General features: G+C 41.0%; 2 protein-coding genes across 3 annotated transcripts in view; both read right to left on the bottom strand.

Annotated features, from left to right (window-relative positions):
• acsf2 (acyl-CoA synthetase family member 2) overlaps window positions 1–11397 on the bottom strand; it is a 37450-nt gene extending 26053 nt beyond the window's left edge. Inside the window, exons 1-2 of the mRNA XM_087844890.1 lie at window positions 10881–11397; window positions 769–964 (exon numbers count right to left, since the gene is read on the bottom strand). Coding sequence (XP_087701016.1) covers window positions 769–964; window positions 10881–10993 — 309 coding nt within the window. The 5' untranslated portion in view covers window positions 10994–11397. The remainder of the gene's footprint in view (window positions 1–768; window positions 965–10880) is intronic.
• Window positions 11398–13425: 2028 nt separating this feature from the next.
• tap2t (transporter associated with antigen processing, subunit type t, teleost specific) lies at window positions 13426–24994 on the bottom strand. Of its 2 annotated transcripts, XM_035908741.2 has the most exons (13): window positions 24714–24994; window positions 22873–22982; window positions 21955–22504; window positions 20378–20492; window positions 20138–20268; window positions 19695–19900; window positions 19381–19578; window positions 17893–18021; window positions 17637–17816; window positions 17335–17508; window positions 16629–16788; window positions 15497–15633; window positions 13426–14386 (listed from the first exon to the last, which is right to left on the bottom strand). In XM_035908741.2, exons 3-13 carry the CDS (start codon window positions 22457–22459, stop codon window positions 14189–14191), a joined length of 2133 nt encoding a protein of 710 aa, XP_035764634.2. In that variant the 5' UTR covers window positions 22460–22504; window positions 22873–22982; window positions 24714–24994; the 3' UTR covers window positions 13426–14188. The 2 variants fall into 2 exon arrangements, with proteins under 2 accessions (XP_035764634.2, XP_035764635.2); XM_035908742.2 differs by lacking the exon at window positions 22873–22982.
• Between the last annotated feature and the right edge of the window lie 503 nt (window positions 24995–25497).

Raw genomic sequence — 25497 nt, forward strand, 5'->3', positions numbered from 1 at the left:
TCCAATCCACTATTATTATTATTATTATTCAGTAAATCCCCCAATTTATCAATGCAATGGATTTCTGTTTTCTTCTTTGCAACAATGTTTCAAATATTCTGGTCAAGTACTTTGACTCATTAAAAAAATGATATTGTCAAGGTGTTGTGGTTTTCCATAGTAAAGGCCATTTTAGTAAACAACACATGCAATGATAGTCTATAAAAGGCAGAAAGGGGCTGTTCTAGTTCAGCGGTCCCCAACCCCCGGGCCTCGGACCGGTACCGGGCCGCGAGAGTTGAGGCTCAAGTGTGAAATGTATGGTTTTCAGGGTTTTTATCGGTTTTCCGCATTATTTTGTTATCGTTTACTCGGTTTTCCTTGGTCTTTTCACGTGTGTTATGAATAAATTTTCTTTTTTTCGGTACCGGTACTAGTTTTATTTTGTTGTATTTATCCGCAACACCTTAAAGGCCGGTCCATGAAAATATTATTGGGAATAAACCGGTCTCCAACCAAAAAAGGTTGGGGACCGCTGTTCTAGTTCATTAAACAAGAAAAACAATTTAACAAGAAATGACATCTCCAGTTGCCGGGTAGAACAGGGATGTCTGTCACCTGACTGGCCCAGATAGTAGTCAGAGGTTTTTTTTTAATAATTGAAAATTAAATAATTAAGCAGCTGATTACTATTCCATCAACCTTGAGCTCAAACTGGTCTTTATGCGAGCCGTCATCTAAAATAAGTTCGACACACTTGCTCTACGTGCTTTAAAGTAAAGGACTCACATCTTGTTGGAACTGTGCGAAGGTCTTGCGGACTCCATCTTGTAGGAAAGCCATGGCCTCTCTGTCGGGCCAGCGCTCCACCGACCTCTGGAGGCTCTCTGCTACCGTCATGTGGAGCAGCGAAGTGGAAGACGTGCCGTGGACATAGCTGGTGGTGAGAGTCGGGATGATGGGCGGACCGTCCACATGGAGGCCGCTGTGAAGCAAAGAGTAAGATTTTCAGACAGTGGAAGCTTTGCAAGAAAATTTAGAGGACATGATAAGATGGGGCCTGATCATTCGAAACCTTGTATGTGAGCAGCAGGATTTGAATTCAATTATGGATTTAACAAGGAGCCAATGAAGAGAAGCCAGTATAGGAAAGATATGATCTCTCTTTCTGGTCCCGGCCAATACTCTTACTGCAGCATTTTGGATCAACTCATGGCTTCCATTGAGGACATACCCTGGTCAAAAATGACTCCAAGGTTCCTCACAGTGTTACTGCAGGCCTAAGTAGCACCATCCAGAGTAAACATCTGGTTTGATACCATATTTCTAAGCTTTTCAGCGCCGAGCACAATGACCTCAGTTTTATCTGAGTTAAGAAGCAGAAAGTTAGTGGCCATCCAAGTCTTAATGTCTTTAAGACATTCCTGCAGTTTAACTAATTGGTGTGTGTTATCTGGCTTTATGGACAGATAGAGCTGGGTGTCATCTGCATAGCAGTGAAAATGTATGCTATGTCTTCTAATGATGCTGCCTAGGGGAAGCATGTATAATGTAAACAGAATTGGTCCTAGCACTGAACCCTGTGGAACTCCATAATTAACCTCAGTGTGTGAAGAGGACTCTCCATTTACATGCACAAATTGGAGTCTATTAGATAGATATGATACAAACCACTGCAGTGCAGTACCTGTAATACCTACAGCATGTTCTAATCGCTCTAATAGGATATTATGGTCAACAGTATCGAATGCTGCACTAAGGTCAAGAAGGACAAGCACAGAGATGAGTCCACTGTCAGAGGCCATAAGAAGATCATTTGTAACCTTCACTAAAGCTGTTTCTGTGCTGTGATGAACTCTGAAACCTGACTGAAACTCTTCAAATAAACCATTCCTCTGCAGATGATCTGTTAGCTGTTTGACAACTACTCTTTCAAGGATTTTTGATATGAAAGGAAGGTTGGAGATTGGCCTATAATTAGCTAAGACTGCTGGGTCTAGAGATGGCTTTTTGAGTAAAGGTTTAACTGCAGCCACCTTGAAGGCCTGTGGTACATAGCCGATTATTAGAGATAGGTTGATCATATATAAGATCGAAGAATTAATCAATGGCAGGACTTCTTTGAGCAGTTTTGTAGGAATGGGGTCTAAAAGACACGTTGATGGTTTGGAGGAAGTAATTATTGAAGTTAACTCAGAAAGATCGATTGGAGAAAAAGAGCCTAACTTAACATCAATGGTACTAAGAGTAGCTGTAGATAATATTACATCTGTGGGATGATTATTGGTAATTTTTTCTCTAATGATAAAAATTTTATTTGTGAAGAAGTTCATGAAGTCATCACTAGTTAACGTTAAAGGGATGGTTGGCTCAAAAGAGCTCTGACTTTTTGTCAGCCTGGCTACAGTGCTGAAGAGAAACCTGGGGTTATTCTTATTTTCTTCAATCAGTGATGAGTAGTAAGCTGTTCTGGCTTTGCGGAGGGCTTTCTTATAAAGCAACAAACTATTTCTCCAGGCTAAATGATGATCCTCTAAATTTGTGACACGCCATTTCCTCTCCAGATTACGAGTCATCTGCTTTAGGGTACGTGTTTGAGAATTATACCACGGGGTCAGGTACTTCTGATTAGAGACCTTAGTTTTCACTGGAGCTACAGTATCCAGAGTCGTACGTAGTGAGGAGGTGAAATTATTAACAAGATAATTGACCTCTGTTGGGGTAGCGTTCAGATAGCTGCTCTGCTCTGTGTTGGTACAGGGCATTGACGATGATAACAGTGGCTGGATTATATTCTTAAACTTAGTTACAGCGCTTTCAGAAAGACATCTACTTTGATAAAGTCCACTCTCCACTGCTGCGTAATCAATTATTGTAAATGTAAATGTTATCAAGAAATGATCAGACAGGAGAGGGTTTTCAGGAAACACTGTTAAATGTTCAGTTTCTATGCCATATGTTAAAACAAGATCTAGAGTGTGATTAAAGTGGTGGGTGGGTTCTTTTACATTTTGAGAGAAACCAATTGAGTCTAACAACAGATTAAATGCCACGTTGAGGCTGTCATTTTTAGCATCAATGTGGATGTTAAAATCACCCACAATAATTATTTTATCTGAGCTCAGAACTAAATTAGATATAAAATCTGAGAAATCAGACAGAAACTCTGTGTAAGGCCCAGGTGGACGATAGATGATAACAAGTAAGACTGGTTTCTGAGTTTCACAGCTGGGGTGGACAATGTTAAGCATCAGGCTTTCAAATGAATTAAAAGTCTGTCTTGGTCTTTCATTAATTAATAGACTGGTGTGAAAAATTGCTACCACACCGCCCCCTCGACCTGTGCTTCGAGATTTCTGGTAGTTAGAATGACTCGGGGGTGTTGATTCATTTAAACTAACATAATCATCCTGCTGCAACCAGGTTTCTGTAAGGCAGAGTAAATCAATTTGTTGATCAATTATTAAGTCATGTACTAACAGAGACTTGGAGGAGAGAGACCTAATATTTAATAATCCACATTTCACTGTTTTACTCTTTGGTTCAGATGTGGATACTGTATTGTTCTTTCTTTGTAAATGTTTAAGTTGTTTGTTGCTGGTTTTTAGTTTGTTTTTTGTCTTTTTGGAAGCAGACACAGTCTCTATGGAGATGGGTTTTTGGGGGGGTAGCAGGAGGAGAGAAGCTGCAGAGAGGCGTGTAAGACTGCAACTCTGCTTCCTGGTCCCAACTCTGGATAGTCATGTTTTGAGGGGTTTAATAAATTTGTCGATATTTCTAGAAATGAGAGCTGCTCCATCCAAAGTGGGATGGATGCCATCTCTCCTAACAAGACCAGGTTTCCTCCAGAAGGTTTGCCAATTATCTATGAAGCCCACATCATTTCTGGGACACCACTCAGACAGCCAGCAATTTAAGGAGAACATGCGGCTAAACATGTCACTCCTGGTCTGATTGGGGAGGGGACCAGAGAAAACTACAGAGTCCGACATTGTTTTGGCAAAGTTGCACACCAAAGTTAAAGACAAAGACCTGGATGACCTCTAAGACTAATTGGTCTCCATCATCAGATTTATTATTTCTTCTTCTGGATTTTTCCTTGATTATTATCTACATGCATTAATAAAAACCAAAAGCCAACTGACCCATGAAATGAGTTAGACATTTAATCTTCTTAGTTCTCATCTGACATTATTAGCTCGGACGCTTAGAAACACTTGAAACCTACAACTAAGGATAAGGATAAGCTTTATTTGTCAGGTGCCTGCAGCTGAAATGACAGACCTAGTCGACCATACAGACAATACATACAATATAAAAACTTACATTGGGGAGACAGGTCAGGCTAGGCAGCAAAAAAAAAAGGGGGGGAAAAGGGATAGACAGGGAAATATGTAACATAGGGACAAACTACAGCAGGAAGTTCACGAGTCTGTGTACAGCTTTTAGTCTGGAACAAGCAGAAACCTGCAGGGCTGAAAAATGAAACCAATGCTGAAATACTTGAAGCCGCAACTCCTCTGGTCCCAACAGAGACCCAGTGTTAAAATGTACAACTTTACAGCAGAAACACACGTTTTGTGCTGAGTAATTGCATTTGAGAGCATGAGGGTGGGAATGGCTGTTTGTATCTGTGCGTGCCCCTGTTTGTTTGTGTCTATATGTCAGGTCGGGTATCAGACGTCACCTCTCTAGGGACATCTCAAGCCCTCCAAGGTATGGAGGCCCATTTACGGGTGAAGTAAATCCGTTGGACATCTTTCTTTGCCTTTAGACAATAATTCTGATGACAAAAGAACCAAATGGAACAGGCGAAAAAAAAAAAGAAAGAAAAAAAAGAAATACACGTTTTAAGCACACTACAAGAGCCATTATGGCCTCCATGGATGCCCCCCCCCCCCTCCTCCCTTGTAAAAACCATACACTCAACAGGTTTAAAGAGATGTCACTGAGCTCGACTTCCTGACCATGTATGAGCCGATGGTCCCTTTCGAGTATTTAAATGACAAAGAATAAGATTTCTTGTGCCACACCGAGTGTCCAAGAAGTTTTTGCTGTGTTGAGTGAAATTCTGGTCGGTTATTCGTCTGTTGCTTGCCACTGGTTAGCAGATCTCTCCTTATTACCTTCTGCTTATTACCATCTTTACCAGAGTCACAAAATGAGTTCAGTCAGTGATCTGAAAACTAAGTAACAGTTTATGTGTCTCACCAGTCCCCACAGAGCCCTGCATGCTGATTACATGTTAGTTAACCTCGGGGGTTATTAAATCCCAGTTCAACCAATTAAAAATTAAAAAAAAACAAAAGTGTACAGAGACAGAGAAGGGGACAAAAACTAAAAAGACTAAAGGTCAACAAACAAATCCACACTGGTCTGGGGCCCAGAGCTCCAGTATTCTCCCCCAAAAAACAAAACACTTTTAGGATTAACACAAGACTGAAATCAAACATGCAAAGTAATTCATTGCCTGATTTTATACAAATAAAGGTGCATGTAGCAGCCCTTGGCATCAAGAACGACAGAAGAGTCTCTAACGGGTGCAGCCATTTATTTCCTCACCACATAAGACTCATTCTCTGGACATTGAGCACCGTGAAAACTATAAAATAAGAAAAAACTGATAATCGTACAGTCCTTTTGAACTATAACAATGAGCAATAACAACAATGAGCTTAAGTTAATTCAGGTAAGTTCAAACAAGTAATCCTGAGATATACAGTCACTATGGAAGAAATATAGTATCATCAGAATTCAAGTATTTTTAGACATTGAATTTATAACACTGAATTTTTATCCTCCAAAATTCACCTGCAAAAAATTCACCTGCAAAAAATTTGCCTGCAAAAATTCAACTGCAAAAGTGATGAACTTTTGACCCAAGCCAGAGCAATCAGCACTAGATCGAGTCAAGCGGCTCTCAGCCAATTAAATTATGCTGTTTGATCACATGACACCGTTAGCCAGCAGTGTGTCTCCTAAAAGAGAGCTGTTTAAAGGTGAGTGATTAAGTTTTTCTCCTAAATAGAGATCATTACAGAACGCCTAGTCCTACTTAAAATCCCGTTTATTTTTATTTTATTTTATTTTATTTTATTATCTACTCAAACTAAGGAAAACGTTTGACTAACTCAAAGACAATTTCCACGCCTCCCCTGCCTGTCTGCAGAGGCAGTTTTGAATTTAGGAGCAGCAAGATGGAAGCGGCAAACCCTGGCGGTTCTCCGGTAAGTATATTGTTTTTTATCTTCAAGTTTGTCTTTTGAAACGTTAATTTTATTTAAATCCGTTGCTCACGTATAAAGTACACAGACGGGGTCTTTGCTCAACTCGTCTGAGGCGTGTCTCACTAAGCACTACATGCTAGCTTCCTGCTAACCGAGCTACCCTTTACATGCTGTGCTTTAGAAAATAGGATACTCGTTAAAAAAAAATACTCCGCAGATATTGATAGATAGACGAACACTGCAAATATAATGTTGGAAACGAGAACGGCCATAGAGTGAATGGCTGCCATAGAGTTTTTGTTCACCAAAGCACACACCAACTTCATACTGACGGACAGATCACTGCCCTTTTGCCGCCTTGTCTGACCGTGTTTTGTGGCTTTGGTTCACTTCACCTCACTCTTCCCCATTCTTGTCATTAAATCAGGCCGTTCTGCAACCATGGCAGCCATTCACTCTATGGCCGTTCTCGTTTCCAACATTATATTTGCAGTGTTCGTCTATCTATCAATATCTGCGGAGTATTTTTTTTAACGAGTATCCTATTTTCTAAAGCACAGCATGTAAAAGGTAGCTCGGTTAGCAGGAAGCTAGCATGTAGTGCTTAGTGAGACACGCCTCAGACGAGTTGAGCAAAGACCCCGTCTGTGTACTTTATACGTGAGCAACGGATTTAAATAAAATTAACGTTTCAAAAGACAAACTTGAAGATAAAAAACAATATACTTACCGGAGGACCGCCAGGGTTTGCCGCTTCCATCTTGCTGCTCCTAAATTCAAAACTGCCTCTGCAGACAGGCAGGGGAGGCGTGGAAATTGTCTTTGAGTTAGTCAAACGTTTTCCTTAGTTCGAGTAGATGATAAAATAAAATAAAAATGAATGGGATTTTAAGTAGGACTAGGCGTTCTGTAATGATCTCTATTTAGGAGAAAAACTTAATCACTCACCTTTAAACAGCTCTCTTTTAGGAGACACACTGCTGGCTAACGGTGTCATGTGATCAAACAGCATAATTTAATTGGCTGAGAGCCGCTTGACTCGATCTAGTGCTGATTGCTCTGGCTTGGGTCAAAAGTTCATCACTTTTGCAGTTGAATTTTTGCAGTTGAATTTTTGCAGGCGAATTTCTTGCAGGCGAATTTCTTGCAGGTGAACTTTTTGCAGGTGAATTTTTTGAGAATAAAAATTCAGTGTTATAAATTCAATGTCTAAAAATACTTGAATTCTGATGATACTATATTTCTTCCATAAGTCACAGAATAAATAAAACAAAAGGGGTTACACAGTTCGGTTAAATAAAATATAACAACAGATCACCTCTCATCACATACCTCAGTCCGCTTGCCAAGGGTGCGAACTCCGGTAAACACTTAAACACTTCGGCCCGTTTCTCATGGGGTGCTGCTAGCTTGCATGACACACATGTCTAAGCTAAAAAAAATAGCACATGGATGTAAGTAACGTAAGTAAAGAATGAAAGGTTTCCAGATAGCTCACAATACAAACCCAGCAACATATCTTACATTAGAAACACACTTATCATACTTATCAAAGTATTATCGTAACTTAAATGGACTTTGTACAACTTATTCCTGTCGCGACAGACCGCTCCATACACGTTACGGGGCGTGCCTCTGAGCACATCTGTCCTAGTGCGACTGCGCATATAGTTCCGACTGTCGCTACCCGATCCGTACCGGAAACCCGATCGGTACCCCGCATGCGCGAAAGGTGTCTACTTCCGGTCGTAGCGTTTTACGATAGTTATGGGTCAGAGTGTCGGTTAAGATGTTAAGAATAATAAGTATATCTTAAAATGTTTGCAATAATGAAGCATTTCAGTACAATGTAGACAAAAACGAAAAATAAAAAGATAGTTACGGATCGGGACTCCCCGATCCTTACTGCGCATGTGCAAAGTCGGACCGTACAAATCGGGTCTACCCGATCCGTACCGCGCATGTGCAGATGTTTTCTTCTTCTTCTGTTCGTTTAATGGCAGTTTACTCCCCAGTGTACGAGGATACTGCCACCTGCTGACCGAGCGAATGAACCCCATTGTAAAATGAATTGGCGTCATTACAAACGTGTGTTAAATTTGATTTAGTGATAGTCGAGTGTGTTTATGCTTGTCTGTGAGGAGAGGATTGACTGGAATAGTGTTGATGATGTCCACTATCACTGTCAATTGTCAGTAAACACTTAATCTGGCTGATGAATCTTCACGTGACACATTGCTAAATCAATATTATTAAGTCTGTAATTAGGCGCCATTTGTCTTATTTTACGGCGCTGTTGTTCAATCGGGGAAGGCTCTCTGTTGAGGAGAAAAGCATTACTTTGTTTGTATACGGATTATCCATTGTTTAAATGTCCCGGGCAGTCGAAAAGGAGGCAGAGCTGTTGAGAAATGCTAGGAGCTAACTGGGCGCTAACCGTATCATTCAAATATATTGACTGTCGCAATGTTGGCAAAGAGAGGAAGTGACGTAAGATTTGCGCATGCGGGGTACCGATCGGGTTTCCGGTACGGATCGGGTAGTGACACCGACAACCCCCGCAAGGATGACGTATGGTACAGATCAGCGGTTCATTACAGTGCATGTTCTTTGTGAAACTATTAATGATCGACCGAGGAACCACAGCAGGATTTATAACACTTGTAAAATGTGTGTAAAAGACAAACTGCCTGAAATCTTACAGCCGTGTTTTAAACGCCTCAACAACATGAACCTTCATCTTTTCTGTTTCTGATTTACTGGCACTAGATTACTGCAAACTAGCTGACACACAGAGAACTTTTCGGGGGCCTCACATCCTGGAGAGCTGTAGAGCAGCTGTTTTTGTCAGCTTTAGGAAACTTGAGAGATTTCCCCCCTTTTTTGTACCGATTTGATTCAGACTGTAGATCAGGGGTGGGGGAACTCCAGGCCTCAAAGGCCGGTGTCCTGCAGGTTTTAGATGTGTCCTTTATCCAACACAGCTGATTTAAATGGCTAAATGACTTCCTTAACATGTCTTGAAGTTCTCCAGAGGCCTGGTAATGAATGAATCATTGGATTCCCCATCCCTGCTCTAGACCTTTGTCCTCCCTGGCTGCCTTTGCACACGGTGTTTGCTTAAATGAAGGCACGATACCAAAAGACAAAATTTACTGGCAAGCAGAGATGGAACAAGCTCAGGCAGAAGAATTAAAACCAAACTAAATGAGTGCCAAAGCATGCGGTTAGTGTGGCGAGTAAGACAATAAGATGGGAATTTTGTTTTGCTCCCCCCTTATATCTATATATTGTATTTCTCACTTCTGGTTTATGTTAAATATTAAACAATTTCACATGGAAAATCTTATTTGTTAAACCATTTGAAGAGTTCGGAGGGAAAGGGTAAAACTGGTGAAAGACTGACTGAAATGTGGCCTCAAATAACAAAGCTGAATGTGTCACAACCCAAAAAGTTAGAGATCTGCTAGTTTTACATCATGTTTTTCATGGATTTAATCAATTCTGGATGTAACATAACAGCTAACTGTACAAGTTAAGCAGAGCCGGACAGTACAAGGTACATCCTTTTAACTTTTATCTGTTACTCTTAGAATTGTTTATATTGTGTATTTGTTGTACAGTGTCCTTGGGTTCTCTGAAAGGCGCTATTTTTAACTAAAATGTATTATTGTTATTATTATTATAATCACAACAATGCAGGTTTGGTTTTGTTTTATTTAAAAACTGCCTTTAACTTGATTTTTATGAATCTACTGCATTACATACTTTCTGACTGTATGCAGAGATGAGGTGCAGGAAGGTTCAGGGCTGCTGAGCATGGGTGAAAATTCCAAAAAGAGGAAGAAATACTAAACACCATCAGGTTTCCACGGGCTGGAGGTTCCCAGGTGGTCTGCCTGATCCTCCTCCTTAGCCAATGAAGGCTAGAGGACTTTCAAAACTGTGGGAGCACATGGAACAGACCTCGGTAAATCAATCGTTCTGTTCCATCCTGCTCAGATAAAGAAAAGAACTTTCTGCACACTGATTAAATCAATGTTTACTGTGTCTGTTCAAAGTATCACATCGATGAAAGAGGTGGACACGGTGATCTGCATCTTTACACAATGGAAATAATGTTGATATCCGTGATTGTGAAAACAGATTTTCTTCAGTTTCTTTGATCTCCATGACCTGCTGCACCACCTAACCACAGGAAAACATTCCTGCCTGTTGATCTCTCCACACAACTTCTCCATCTAAAGCAACAACAACACACACTGCAATAATGCACACTTTGCTATGGGTTGTATTATCGCCGTTTCCAAAATCCTGGACTGTGACCACAGAATTTCCTCAGGGATTCGTGAAGTTTTCTGATTTGCTTCTGATTGTTAACAGTTTTAGCTGCAAAATCTGCGCACAAAATAGCCGAGCTTGAGCCTGCTCAACGCTAGACCCGAGACCACTAATCCTGGGGGTGAGTTCTGCAGACGGAAAAACAACTTTTAAGTCGATACAAACGGATGTTTCTTGGTGGTTATTTAACATACCACCGAGCGCATTAGTTTTTCTGCGGTTGATGCTATTTTTAGGGGCGTTTACTCACTTCCAATTCCAAGACCCCCGCCCAGGAGCTTTGCTTTGAAGCGAAGGCGCTTTCTCTTATTTTACCTCCCACGGCTCACTCACCGAGTGGATGCAGTTAGTCCAGGCTGGCGTGTCCATGTCCTCTGAAAAAGCTTTAAACCTCGGAAAAAAGCGCAATTGCGCATAGTTGGAGTGCAGAAGGCGATGGGGATCATTGTGTGCAGCTGGCCGCGTCCGGGACACAAAGCTTGAGCTGAGAGTTCGTTCGTCTCCAGCACAGAACTGAGCGACAGGCTGTTAACCCTTCTTCCGATAAGGCTCAACCCTCTTACACTCTCTCACTCGGACGTTGAATCCCTGCAGAAGTGGGTGGATCAATCCGAATATTGATAGTGTCATACTGTAACAGGGTCTTAATCATTTTTTGGTATCTTATTCCACTTATTTGGTCTCTACAGCTTTGTTTTCTTTCCATCTTCCAGTAAAAGTTTGCAGGCAAAAATCACCTTGTCAGTGATCGTCCATGGATAGAAAAGGAGACAGCAGCAGGAGGAGATATTAACATTTAAGTGGACTCCTGCCATAACAGTTGTCTCCCCTGCACTGTGGAGCTCATAAGGAACAAAATCCAGTTTTTGCTTTACATAAAAACACATTCTCTAAGTCAGACCTTCCCAAAGTGTGGGGCCCGCCCCCTAGGGGGGGCGCAGAGCCATTGCAGGGGGGGCGCGGCATGAAAAGGGAAAAAACAAAACAACGCTTGGACACTGCTAGCACGGGGCGCATAGACAAACGCAAAGTAGGAGATGAAGCATCGCTGAATATGCTTCCAAACCAACTTTATTCTAAGCCAAAGACTAGAAAATATGGTAAAGCATATCTTCCTTTGGCTTCACCTGCACAAGTGCCGAGGTAGGTCTCCCCTGCAAAATTGGTTTTCCCTGCGTCGGGAGCAAATCACGGACAAACAGGATCCCACATTCTTGATTTTTAGTTCACCAACACTTCTTGTAATGACTAACTACTCCTGAAATTTTGGAGATGTTAGCTCTTTACACAGTAAAGTTACAGTGGGATACAAATAATATCAGGCTGATCCTGCCACGATTTGTTCCCCGGTTCAAATCACGGACAAACAGTATCCCACAGCTGTTTATGTCTTTAAACCCATTTTGCACAGAGAGGCATTTTTAAAAAAAAATGTTGAATATTATTACACAGGAAAAAAACAACTACATGTAAAATAATTACACCGTGACGCCTCTGACTTTGTAAATGGAGGGACAGTAACTGCGTGTATATGTAAGCGTGTAAAACCTGAAGATAGAGACAAAATACTGTTAATCTGACTATCTGCCATTCTGCAATTCCTCTCATGTAAGCAATAACGTGCGCACGGCGTGACGTGAAAAAAGGCACATACCTTTGACGTTGCCTGACGAACTGTACGAATCTGTATTCCTCGTCCACACATACACACAAAAAATGAGTTTTAAAAAATCTCAGTTTTCGGTGATTCCAAACGGCGTTCACGTGTGGACGAAACAGCTGCGTTTTCAAAAGTGTGGACGTAGTGTAAAAGAGTTAGTAGTTTATTTTCTTACTACCTGTAATTTAGTGCAGATTACTTGTATTTGCTTAATTGTTTACCAAATGTTTGAGGTGTGAAATAAACCGCAATTGAGAAAAATATGTGTGTGTGTGGTTGGAGGATGTGTTAGTGCGTGTGTGCGCGCGCGCGAGGGGGGGCGCGAACATTTTTCTGTAAAACAAAGGGGGGCCCAGCGAAAAAAGTTTGGGAACTACTGCTCTAAGTTACCCTTCTACGGAGCCCCGCAGGGGACACGGGAGAAAAAAAATTAAAACGGACTTTTGCGAGATCTCGCAAAACTTTTGCGAGATCTCGCAAAACTAACTCGGGATCTCGCAAAACAAACTCGGGATCTCGCAAAACTTTTGCGAGATCTCGCAAAACAAACTCGGGATCTCGCAAAACTTTTGCGAGATCTCGCAAACGTTTTAGCTGCATTCTTCGGACGCTGGCTCGAAGCCGACGGGGAGGTCAAGGCACGATGTGCCGGGAAAGCGGTGTTCCTCCCGGCTGTAGTAGGTCTCGACCTCCCGATAGCTCCGTAGAAGGGTACGGAGCCCCGCAAGGGACATGGGAGAAAAAAAAATTTAAGACGGACTTTTGCGAGATCTCGCAAAACTAACTCGGGATCTCGCAAAACGTTTGCGAGATCTCGCAAAAGTTTTAGTCGCAGTTTTAGCTCGAAGTAGGTCGAGACCTACTACAGCCGGGAGGAACACCGCTTTCTCGGCACATCGTGCCTTGACCTCCCGGTCGGCTTCGAGCCAGCGTCCGAAGAATGCGGCTAAAACGTTTGCGAGATCTCGCAAAAGTTTTGCGAGATCCCGAGTTTGTTTTGCGAGATCCCGAGTTTGTTTTGCGAGATCTCGCAAAAGTCCGTCTTAATTTTTTTTCTCCCATGTCCCCTGCGGGGCTCCGTACCCTTCAGTATACATGATGTTTCAACATTAAATGAAGCTGACCTCCAATGATGAAGTCTTAATAAGGAAGAGAAACGACCGAAGTAAAAAACTGGAACGGATCAGGACTCAAAAATTTCCATCAATTTTTCTTCAAAAGCAATTTTAATAAGTATAGTTTAAAAAAAGTACATCAAACAAAATCCTCTAAAAATAATATTTCTTGAGTTTCAGGAAAAGACACCATGATTCATGGTGGAAACCACCGGTGATGAGAACTCTGACAGGAGGAGTGACGAATGTCAGTGACAAAGTCTCACCTTAACAGGAGCTTCTGTTAGAGCGAGGGCTTCTTTAAGGAGTTTAACATGTGATTCACAACAAAGCTTTAACACATGGAGCACAAAACGCAGTGAGAAAAACAGTCCTTGACATTCAGAGCACACCAACACTGAAGCCCTCCATCATTTTAAAGCAAATAAAGAGACGACAGAATCAGAAAACACTTCGTTTTAGAGGACGACCTCTAAATCTGAGTCACTTTATTTCATGACCGTTCTGCTGCCATGTGGAGTCATATTCATATTTATTTACATTGTTTACTGGCAGAAAACCCCACATTTGTCCTCTAATACTGCCAATAAATTGCATATATGAACTATACTCTCGAAATGTAGTTACTCATGGTAGCTAAAGGTCATGATTATAATATTCTCTCCACTTCAAACGTTTCCTCCCAGATAAATAAATGAGGATGGACGATTTGAGCTCCTCTGACCGACCAAACATTGCAGTAACACTTCTGCCGTTTGAAGTTTTTGATGATGAACAGTTCATTTCTCATGATACAAACAGGTAAACAACATCACTTCTTCTTTGTCTAGAAACGAAAGTATTTGTGCGACAAAAGCACGAGCAGGTCATTGGCTGTCCTGAGAGAACAGCTCCTCCTTCAGACGATAGTAACGCCCTTTTTTGTCCATCAGCTCACTGTGCGTCCCCTCCTCTACGACCTCGCCGTTCTCCAAGAAGATGATGTGATCGGCCTGCTCCACAGTCTTCAGCTGATGAGCCACGACCAGCACCGTCCGGCCACGAGCAAAAATCTCCTTCAGCACCTAAACACAGAAATATGAGGCCACTTCACAAACACAATTCTTTTGTGGACCTCTTCCCCTCTTTGGCTGCAGGTAGTGGTTGTGTTTATTATCAGTTTATCAGCTAAATACTTTCTGGATTAACTGGTTAGTCTTAAAAAAATCAACTTTACAATAATACTAAACTCATAAAACCCTAAAAATTCCAAAAAGCTTTAGGTTTCCCTTCGACCTGCCTCTGATTCAGGTGTGCAGAGATATCTTTGGGCTATTGTTTTCCATGTCAAGACTGGGGATGTTGCTGCTTTAAGCTTCTGTGTTATTTCTATTCTAATTTATAGTTACAATTTTAGCCCCTTCATCTGATTGGTTGCCACTCATAAACAGATGGGCGGGGCTTCTGCGCTCACAGCCAGAGCTCTGTTCATTCAAGTTCCAGCAACAGTCCCATAAAATTAGAAAACTGTCTCATTTTAAATGTGGCTCGCTCATCTTCTCCTGCAGGTCAGGAGAGATGCTTTGAGCACAGCCCCAAGTTTATGTTTACATCACTTCCTGTAACCCCTATTTTGACCACGTGCACTATGAGCTCTGTCATTTCTTAACAAACCTCACACCTACAGAGCAAACACCAAACGAGCTGACAAGTTTCCAAACCTGAAGGCAGTGGATCGGGTGATGAGCGAGACCAGGGTGAGACTGTCCTGAGTCATCTGGGAGGAACATACTCACATCTGTGTGGATTAATGGATTTGCAACCCTGTGACTTTGTCCACTTCCAAAACAAAATAACTTTGAAGGATCTCCATTTTGACACATACTAGAGGTACAAGTTCAGGTGCACTTCATCAAAGAGATTAAAAATCACGATGGAAGCGGTCCAGACTTGCCTGAGAGGAACAGGAGACCAGCCAAATCTAAATCAGGATAGGTTTGCTTTTTCTTTTTGTGTTATTGGCCCACTGCCCAAACTTTCTCATCGCCAGATGTATAAGAGCAGCTGCTTGACTCACACCCACACACAGAGAAAACCCATTAACGCTTCTTGCATGCAGGATTTCCTTGTTTGGTCACCGTGAGGAAAGCTGAGGGTCGTATGGAAGTTTCTGAGCTTTAGTTTTATATACGTACTGAATGCTGCGCCTCGACATCCAGTTTACTGGTTGCTTCATCCAGAATGATGACCTGCGGGTCTCGAACCAGAGCTCTGATCACGGCGATGCACTGCTTCTGTCCTCCTGCAAGACGACCCCCACCTTCTCCTACATCTGAGAGGACAAACAACACAGACCAAGGTTACAGTGGAAAACATGCACCTGCTTCAGGTTTTTCCATACCAACTTTACAGTTAATCATTACTGAAACATAGCTCGTGGTTTACCTGGCTACAACTGTAAAATCTGACTTTCCTTAATTCACATGTGTCAGAAAAAGTTAATATTAACCTTCATAAACCTATCTGCAGCTCATCATGATCTATATTACACATGTGCCTCTGTACTTGATTATTTTGTTAACTGACTTGAGCATTTTCTCCTTGTTAGATCACCTCTGTAGCTATCATATATTTTTATTTCCTGATGTAATGAAAAGAAAAAACACACACACAAGGGGCTTATAAGAGAAATATCTCACTGTAATATGCAGTATGAGTAGATAGAGAAGTAATGTAAAGAAAGGCAATCAAGCAAAAGTAAACAACATGAATCTGAATTTCTCCATGTTGTAGGTATGTACTCATTGATAACACTCTTCAAATTTCAGTGATTGTTTTCACCGCTGTGGGCAAAGTTAATACGCAGAAGCGTGCTGGTCTTTCAGGGGTGGGATTTCGTTTTCCCAAAGGGTCACATGATAAACTGAGACTGCTGTGGACCGATAAGCTGAACTCAGTTCGTCTCAATGTTAATTTTATCTCTTTAAAAGCTACTGTTATTACTTTTCTGCTCTACTCCACATTCCTGGAAACTGAGGACATTTGTCTTCAAAATAAAAGTTGTGTATTAATGACACATTTCAAAAGGAGCAACAGACAATTATGTCATATAGAAAAGGCAAGCAACCTCCTTGAGGTTCACAGTGTCAGCGGTTACCAGGGGCTCACTGACTGCTCTTTAGGCTTGTGATTAGCTTTAGCAACAACTCGGAACTGGTCAGGTAATGCTCATTTTTCCACTGTAACCAGTGGTTGGCAGGGTGTTGCCAAGTGGTCTCTAGTCCCGTGTGATTGAGGTGAGGCACAATACCACAGATGGCTCTGTACCTGTGTCGTACTCGTTCTCCATTTCAGAGATGAAGTCGTGTGCGTTGACATTATTTGCAGTTTCTTTCACCTTCTCGATGCCGCAATCCTGCAGGCCGTATTCAATGTTGTATCTCAGGGAGCCAGAGAACAGCACGGGATTCTGGGAAACCAGGGTTACCTGCACGAAGAAAGGATTAATGTGGTTTCACCATTTAAACAATTCAAGCAAATAAGCTGACGCGTCTCACAAGAACAAAACCTGAGAGTCAAAGTTTTGTTGGGGTACGTGTGGAAAGAAGGAGGTTCACTGTCCACGTGCTATTTTAAGATCTAGACCTACTAGTAAATCAAATACACTTACACCCTCGTCCCCAGAACTGGTCCAGCAGCTCCAGTCAAACAAAAATTTTCCAGCCTCAAAACTCTGAGGAGTGTTTGAGCTGAAGACAAGACTAGACACGACAGCTTTCCAAACAAGAAACGCCTTTACAGAAATCCTCTGACGACCTCTTTGTGTCATTCATTTGAGTAACTGAGGACTGTTATCTGAAGTTGATGTTAGATTAGACCCACTGTTTTAACCATCAACTGCATCTATATCTAACATACGATTACATGTTTGCATCAATTAAAGACACATTAAGTACTGAGATCATATGTACCAGGAGCATCCCTACATTATTTGATTTAGTACAATGATTTAAACCGGCTGAGCCGTCTCTACCTTTTGATGGAAATATTTGTGTTTGTAAAGGTGGAGCGGCTTTCCATCCAGCAGGATCTCACCCTCCTGGGGCTCATACAGCCTCTTCAGGAGGCTGACACAGGTGGTCTTTCCACCGCCGGAGGGACCCACCAACGCCGTCATCTTCCCTGGCTGCAGCTCCATCGACACTGACTGGAGAGAAGACGTCAGTGCAGCATTTATAAATCTGTCCAACTCTCACAAATGAATGATTAACACCATTCCAACAGTGACGCTGTAGGACGAACACAACCATCACTGTAACACTAGGAAACTGTTACCTTCAGGGCAAGTTTCTCTTGATATTTGAAGGTGACGTTTTGGAAAACAATTCTTCCCTGCAGATTGTCGGGAGCTAAATCTCCCTCCTCCTTACACTTGGCTGTCCTGTCCAGGTAGCTGAACACTTTGGAAATGACTCCAACTGTGGCCACCGTTTCACCATAGCAGTACAAAATCTCCTGCGACATAAATAACCCGTTGAGTATCAAAAACAGGCGCTACATGTTAATAAATACCAAAAATGATTCGGCTTACCTTTAAATTGACTGACATGGGCTTCTGATACAAGAAGAAGGACACAAGACTGCCGATGCTGAGCTTTCCGGACGAGATGAGAGTGCGGGCCTGTAACAGCATCAGTATCTTTATCCCCAGAGACACCAGCTAAAGAAAGAGTTTGGAGAGGAGAGTTACTTGGAAGGAGCTAAAAAACAAACAAAACAGGAACCATTATCATGTCAGCACCAAGGTTATTATCGTTAACGAAAACTAACAAAATAATGAAAACTAGAAGTGAAAAAACATTTTCGTTAACGGAAATAAAAATAAAAACAAAAAAAGGAAAACTAACTAAAACTATAATGAGTGTTCACAAAACTAACTAAAATTAACTGAATTTATAGCAAAAATGTGTTTAGTTTTCATTGATGTGTGCGTGTCATACAATAGTCAAGGGTGAAAATGAAGTTTAGTTTCCAGATTTTTTTTTCTTGCTGTCTCATTATGCCAGCAGGTGGCAGCACGTTAGTCGAGTCGTCTGTGTTGCTGCTCCGTCCACGCGCAGAATCATGTCAGGAAAAGTCGGGAGCCAGAGTCCAATTTGGGATTACTTTGAATATGACTGTGTTTTGGATAAAGCAAGTGTCTTGTAGTGGAAACAGACAAATTATGAGGGACATTTCTAAAGGGAAAAAAATCCCACAAACCTTAAAGTGCACTTGAAAAGCTCACACAAGAAGGCTAACCTAGCTTACCTTGAGAAGGTAAGGGAGCACACTCAACCCTCATCCCCAGAAAACAGAAGCTAACCCCAGGCAAGGCAGCGTGATGCATCCCGAGACAACAGGACGGGGATATCTACACAACTGTGTGAGTCAATTACCTTCAAAAAGTTTATCAATTCACTTGAACCAAAATTACGAACACCCGGTGCTGCGAGAGTTAATAGTCTCATTGGGGCCAAGATATACATTTTATAGTTGCCTGGTATCAATGGTTGTTCATCTGCCTTATTTAAAGAACCCATAGGTGGGAATGTGAGTTTTCTGTCTCTGCGTGTTAGCCCTGCGACAGACAGGCGACCTGTCCAGGGTGCAGTATGGTAGCTGGAATAGCAACATACCCAAGGATGAGCAGAATGACTGATATGATGAAACTGGGATTTTGTTACACTTAATTATTGCAAACACAACTAAAACTATAACTGAAACTAATCAAAACTAAACTGAAACTAAGGATTTTCAACAAATAAAAACTAAACTAAACTAGCAAACAATTGGTAAAAACTAATTAAAACTGATATAAAATTGAAAATCTGAAGTCAAAACTAAATAAAAATAAAAACTAATGAAAATTGCAAAACTATTAAAACCCTGGTCAGCACATATCAAATACTGGGGAAATACTAAAATGCTTTAAGAAACCAGGGTACAGTTTCTTCTTGGTGCTTAAATATTAGCACATGTGCAGTTAGAGCTGAGAATGAAACATGTTCCCTTGCTTGTAACATGACTGTCGCCTTACCCTCCGCACTAGGAGAAAGACTGAACTGTAGATTCCTGAACGTCTCTTGACTACGCGCATCTGCTCCAGAGCCTCCTGATATCTCTTGATTTCGTTTTCCTCGGCCTTGAAGCTGCGGACGGTTTGAATCCCGCTGACCGTCTGGGAAGCCAGGTCTGCATTCTGAGCTTGGCAGTCCTGAATCTGCTCTTTCAGCTCCTGTCAGACAACAAATCAGGATCAACAAATAAAGTTTAATATCCTTGATTCTTTCCTGCTGCAAACAAAAAAAGATAAAGAAAAGTCTGGCTGTTTTTTTGTCCTTTTACACCTACCTTATACAAGGTGCTGTATTTGTTTTGCACTACAGCTAAGAGTGGCATCTCTATGCAGGTGAGCACAGTGAGCTCCCAGGACAGGCGTAACATCACTACCAACATGAGGAAGGTTTTTACTGTGCTGCGAACCACGGCGTTAGCATTCAGCGCTACCGTGCGGCCCATCCTGTCCACGTCAGAGTGCAGGCGGGAGGAAAGACGACCTGGATGGTGAAACAGAGAAAAGGACAGAGTTCAGTAACCGCTTAAATCTGCACAGCTTCAATGTTTGTTTTAGATTATGAGGCTTTTTAGACACTAGTTGCATTTTAAGATGGTGCTCCATTTACCGAGGGTTAAATCAGCGTTAATATTTTCATTAGGGGAACCTTTGGCATTGTTGACCCTGCAAATTCATGCAGTCCCTAAATATCTTAATAGACATGTCGTGCTCCTCTCACCGGGGTTGTTCTCATCAAAGAACTGCACTTCCTGCTTCAGGAGGGTGTGAAACAGCAAATGCTTCAGCCTCTTGTTCAGTCTGGCCAAGGTGCACATAAATATACCACCTCTCATACCAGAGAAGAGCGCGCTGTTAAGATGGAAAGACACAAAAATCAGAGAGATGCCAAGTAAATAAATGTTCTTCCTACGAATATCTGAGAGACAAAGATATGATGGGAACAGTTTTGGTTCATCACCTTCCGAGAGAAATGAGAACCAGCTCTCCGAGCGCATAACCGAAGCCGGCTTCAAGTACTTTACCACTCAGCATATCAATGACCTTCCCCTGATACAACGGGATAAACGTATCACCTGTGAGGAAAGATGGATGACAGGTATAAAGGTAAACAGGGACAAAGTCAACAAACTTATTAAAAACTTATTTCGAAAGCAGTGTTAAACCGTAGTGAGTATTTAAGGACATGTAGTGTGTGGTGGGAATCACATTTGTTACTGACTATGTTATGAGTGCTGATGATAGACTGTATATAAAAGACAGACTGTGCATTTTTAAGCCAGCCCCCTCTTTGTAGGAGTTTCTTAGCAGAAGTGACTAATCTTGGATGAGCAGGTGCCAGGACATGCTGCAGGCACGAAAAGTGCTGTCATGGTAAAATCATCTTGCCCAGCCTATTTTTTTAAAATGCCAAAACCTGCACGTGGACCTTAAAACATGCTAATGTTGAAATAACTCGTCTCTCGTATTGATTTGTCCTTTCGTGGACATAAACGAATGGTTCAAATCTGTGCTGGTCTTTGGAACAAATATTCCAACGTGGCTAATTCTGCCATCCCAGCACACAGACTCACCAGCAGGAATCGATGGTTTTACTCTATCAGCAAACAATGATAGGAGAAAATCTGCTCTCACTGTCTAATTTTTACTTATATACTGTGTTTTAGAGAGGATTTATAGACTCAAAGGTTCCTTCTCTTCAAGCTGAATAGAAAAAAACCTTAAACAGAGTAAAAGAGAAGTTTTGTTTACTTTGAATGAAGTAACATGCAGGACCTTTCAGGTCTAACAGGATTTGGATTCCAGAAAGAATAAGACCAATAGATACATTCAAGGCCTCCTAACCTATAAACAAACTTCTGTAGCTTCTGTTTCCACTCTGATGTACACAGAACAGCAAGTCCGGTCTCTTAGAAATATTTTATGAGGTTTTTAACCAAAATCAGTCAGTTGACAATTTATATTATCATAGTTAGTCATTCAAAGCAGTGAATTACGTCTTGCAATTTGAATCCATGCCTTTTTTCCGAATGTTGCTTTTATTCTTTAATTCTTTTTACAAATCCTTGTGATTGTTGACTCTCTGTTTCAAGTAATTTCCTGTTTTATCTGCTGTGGTCACTTTGCACTCCCTACTTTTCCCTACTTTGCAATATTCCACGCTGCCCTCATTAGCATTACTAATAAACAGTATAAAAGATGAATGTAGACACAATCATTCCACTCACTCGTTAGTGAAGTCCTGCTGTGAGATTTTCACAATCACCATTTTGGTGTTTTGAAACTTGACATTTTAATCACCTTTGTGATTAAAAGCTACTTTCAGCTGTTGTCATATTCACAAGGTTGAGGATTTTTACGCAACAAAAATTCCTCTATGAAGAAAAAAACGGGGTGCTTGCTAACAAGCTTGCCCTCCACCCTCTGATCCTAACACGGCTACTTCTGCCTGCATGTTTCTGATCCATATGTCTTACACTGTAATAAACACATGTGCTCTATCTAACACACTATAAAATGGGATTGTTTTATACTTACAGATGACTCCTAAGATGAGGAAACCGAACGCTGCGATCAGGTAGAGAGTGTCTGGTTTGAAATATTTTAGTGTCCTCATAAGCAGCCCACTGGTATCCAGTTTGACGCTGTCCGTTTTTGTTTTTCCATTCCCACTGAGGCCCTTTTCCCAAATTAAACAGGCCAGAGATGAGGCCATCGGGCCCAGGAGGAGCATGCTGAGGTTGGGAGATGGGCCCGAGTAAGGCTCAGATGGAGATGCTTTAAGGAAGCGTCCACTTTCAAACACGGGAGGAAGAAGGCAAAGGAGCGCCACCAACCTGCGGAGGACAGGCTGGGGCTTTCCATCAGTCAGCACAGAGGTGAAAATATGGAGGAAAACCCATTTTACAGCTCCAAAGGCCCACACGCCTTCCAGTCCACCACAGCTGGAGCAGTCGAGCAGCAGCAGCCCGGTCCACAGCGATGAACCCAGAACTGCATCGAAAACAAGGACGAAAAATCCTGAGGCTGCCACGTCCGTCATTTTACCCTCGGTTGGCGGTGAAAACGCAGGAGGCTCAATCGGATCCTACAACAGCAAGTATTACAGTCACTCAGAAAAGATGTCTTAAAATCTAGATTTACTTTATCAGGAAAACAATTATATTTCCCAAACGTGTGTCTTTTTGTAAAATATTTAACTATTAATCCCAATCATCTCAATGCCAGTGGAAACTGCCAGAGGGGGGAAATCGGGCGAACAGGAGTTAAAGTTCAGAGTTAACTATTGCAGGTGTGAGCAGCTCATAGTGGGAAGCTGATCCTTTTGAACTTCACCGTTCTGATTGGTTGATTTGAGTATCTTCTTTTTCTCTTTCACAGGAAAATAGTTAAATCAGATTGAAAAGCTTCTACTTCAACCAAAAAACGTTCATACAGGAAGCAAACGGCCATTACCTTCAAGGTGAGCGACTAACAATGAGTGCACAGGAAACCGCTGACTGGCGTATGACCTGGTAGTAAATACTACATGGAGCCCGGACTGTCCACTAGTGGCCAACCATCATCTGCAAAACAATGCATGATGAGTTAATTGGTCCCTGTGTAAATGGTCCTTAACATTTTTCCTTCCACAAGAAGATGAAAATAGAAACTTAAACACTAAATAGACATTTTCTTTATTAATTTCTATCTGGTTTAGTTTAGTTTCATTTAGTTTCTAGTGTTTGCTTAATTTGTTTCATCTTCTTATTTACATTTTTTAATTAATTATTGTAGTATGAAAGGTATTTGTCAGCACTGAAGCTGTTACAGTTAATTAAAACAAACTAAAAAATTGCAACTAGTAGTGAAAAAAAAATATTTTAGTTAGTGGAATAAAAATAATAACTAGAATTTGGAAAACGAGAACTTTATGTATTTAAAAATGTAAATGTGATCACATTTCCAACAAGCAGCAGGACGTTTTGGTGCAACTAGCTCATGTGCATGAGATGTTTACATGATATTTAGTGTTTCTAGCTCCTCTACAGTCTTTAGTACTCAGAACCTGCCAGTTATCAGCTGCCTCCTCTGGTACTTTGATACAAGTGGCTGATGAGGACATATCTAATCTGTTAATCATCATCACAAACATTTAAATAAAAAAGGAACCATTCTCCGCAAATGTATCAGTGGTCGTGCATCAGTCCGGAAAGCCTGACACACACACAGAAGCTGGAAACTAGATCTCGATAGGTGTACGTTTAAATTCACATCTCTCCATATAATTCTGTTATAAGATATTCTATTTTATTGGTACATAATTTGCGCAAGTTTAATGTGTGTATGTATGACTGTGTGTGTGCCTGAATGACTTTTGGTTAATTTAGGACCTTTTGCTACTGTGGCCCAACTTTCATTTAAGTGGTTTTATAAGAACATAATTAATAAATATCGATAGAAAATATCAGAGAAAATAAAAAGTAAAACTGAACTGAAACTAAACCTTTCCTATTCCAAAATGCAAGGATCAAATCTGACAACAAAGTGAAACTAGCGTAAACTGAAACTAAAAATTTAAAATTAATAAAAAGGTAAAGTAATATGAAATTTTATACTGTAATAACACTAGTCAGGAGCCTAATTTTTCATGACTTCAGAGGAGAGATTACAGTACAAACACAGCGCTTTGTGAAGCATTTGGCTCACGATCATGAGGTCATCCTCAAGCCTCAAACATCTGGACCAAAACCTCACCTGACACGGTGTAATAACAAACTGGACCAAACTATAAAAGGCTAAAAATAACCACATTTCCTCTCTATTTATTATACTTTGTGTCGTTTTTTGGTTTCAGTTTTTGTTTATTTACACCCACTTTCGCAGTCTTAGGGTTACTCTCAACAAATATATCCTTAATCAATGAATAAAATATGCAAAAAAGTAAAAATATAGGTCCTGCATTTTTAATTTAATCTTCTCTAAGTACCACAGAGACACATTTTCTGACTCCGGGGATAAAACGATGCTGTTTTTCAAACTGTCTACATCATACTTATGGAAAATATGAGCAAAACGTTAACACTAATACCTGTTATAGTTATATTAACAAAGCCTTACAGCTATTTAATGCAACTCTGGAGCATAAATCATATCTGCAGCTGCTGGTTCTCATTGTAGCTTTCTTAATTGAGGTGGTAACTTCAGTAATAGGCCGTTTAGGTTTGTTGCCGTTTCACATTTACCTGTGTATACACCTGTGACGCATTAAAATGTATTTAAAATTGAGTTAATCGGGATTAATTTAGATTACCTACCGTATATTATTCTCCTTCACAGAGCACAGCTAGCTTAAGTGTCTGCAGCACCCGCTTCACTTTTACTTTCACTTTCATTTAGCTGACGCCTGCGCGGCTCAGAGGACGTTAAAAAAAAGAGCGACATTACACAAAATATCAAACTCTGTCATCATGTCTGTTCAACTATCGTTTTTGTACCACGAATCAACGTTTGTGGGACAGCTGTGGAAAGTTTTACACTAAGAAAACGGCTCATTTCACACATTGGCCACAAGATGGCGGCAGTTAGCGTCGTTGCTTATGTTGCTGGAAACGACTTCCTCCCTTCCACAATAAAGGCACGGCGGTTTGTTTAATTGTCTGTGTAGGAAAGATTTACACCCTTTTGACACTGTGACGCCAATTTTGGCTAAAACTCTTAAAAAAATGTTTTTACATGAAAGTTAGGTTTTATATATTTCATATGACAGTTTACTGGTGAAACACAAACACAGCGCTTTGTGAAGCATTTCACAAAGCGCCATTTTTGCATTTTCTAAAAATAGTATAATACATAAAAGTATAATAATAACATTACACATGATTCTTGTAGCATAACAGGGGACACATGGATGTCATTTTCTTACCATATTGCCTGCCCTTTACAGCACAAGTCAGATCCCAGTTTTTTATATTAATTTAGACAGACAGACAGACAGACACCAGTGCAATTTTACCAGCATCAGCAGAGACCGATCAACCATTTTTGAACAGTTGAGCATAAAATGTTGACACCAAACTTTTTGACCATGAAAAAAAATAT

This window comes from Neolamprologus brichardi, chromosome 8 (assembly GCF_056152115.1).
Source record: "Neolamprologus brichardi isolate AB-2024 chromosome 8, ASM5615211v1, whole genome shotgun sequence".
NCBI classification, from domain to species: domain Eukaryota; kingdom Metazoa; phylum Chordata; class Actinopteri; order Cichliformes; family Cichlidae; genus Neolamprologus; species Neolamprologus brichardi.

Bases quoted from the DNA above. Each gene is read 5' to 3' on its own strand.
- tap2t (XM_035908742.2), bottom strand. From the start codon at position 22,459: ATGACGGACGTGGCAGCCTCAGGATTTTTCGTCCTTGTTTTCGATGCA. The intron at 19,579-19,694 runs GTAGGTGTAAAA...GTTGTCTGACAG, and splicing joins AATACAGCACCTTGTATAAG to GAGCTGAAAGAGCAGATTCA. The intron at 16,789-17,334 runs GTAGAGACGGCT...TTCTTCGTGCAG, and splicing joins ACAAATATTTCCATCAAAAG to GTAACCCTGGTTTCCCAGAA.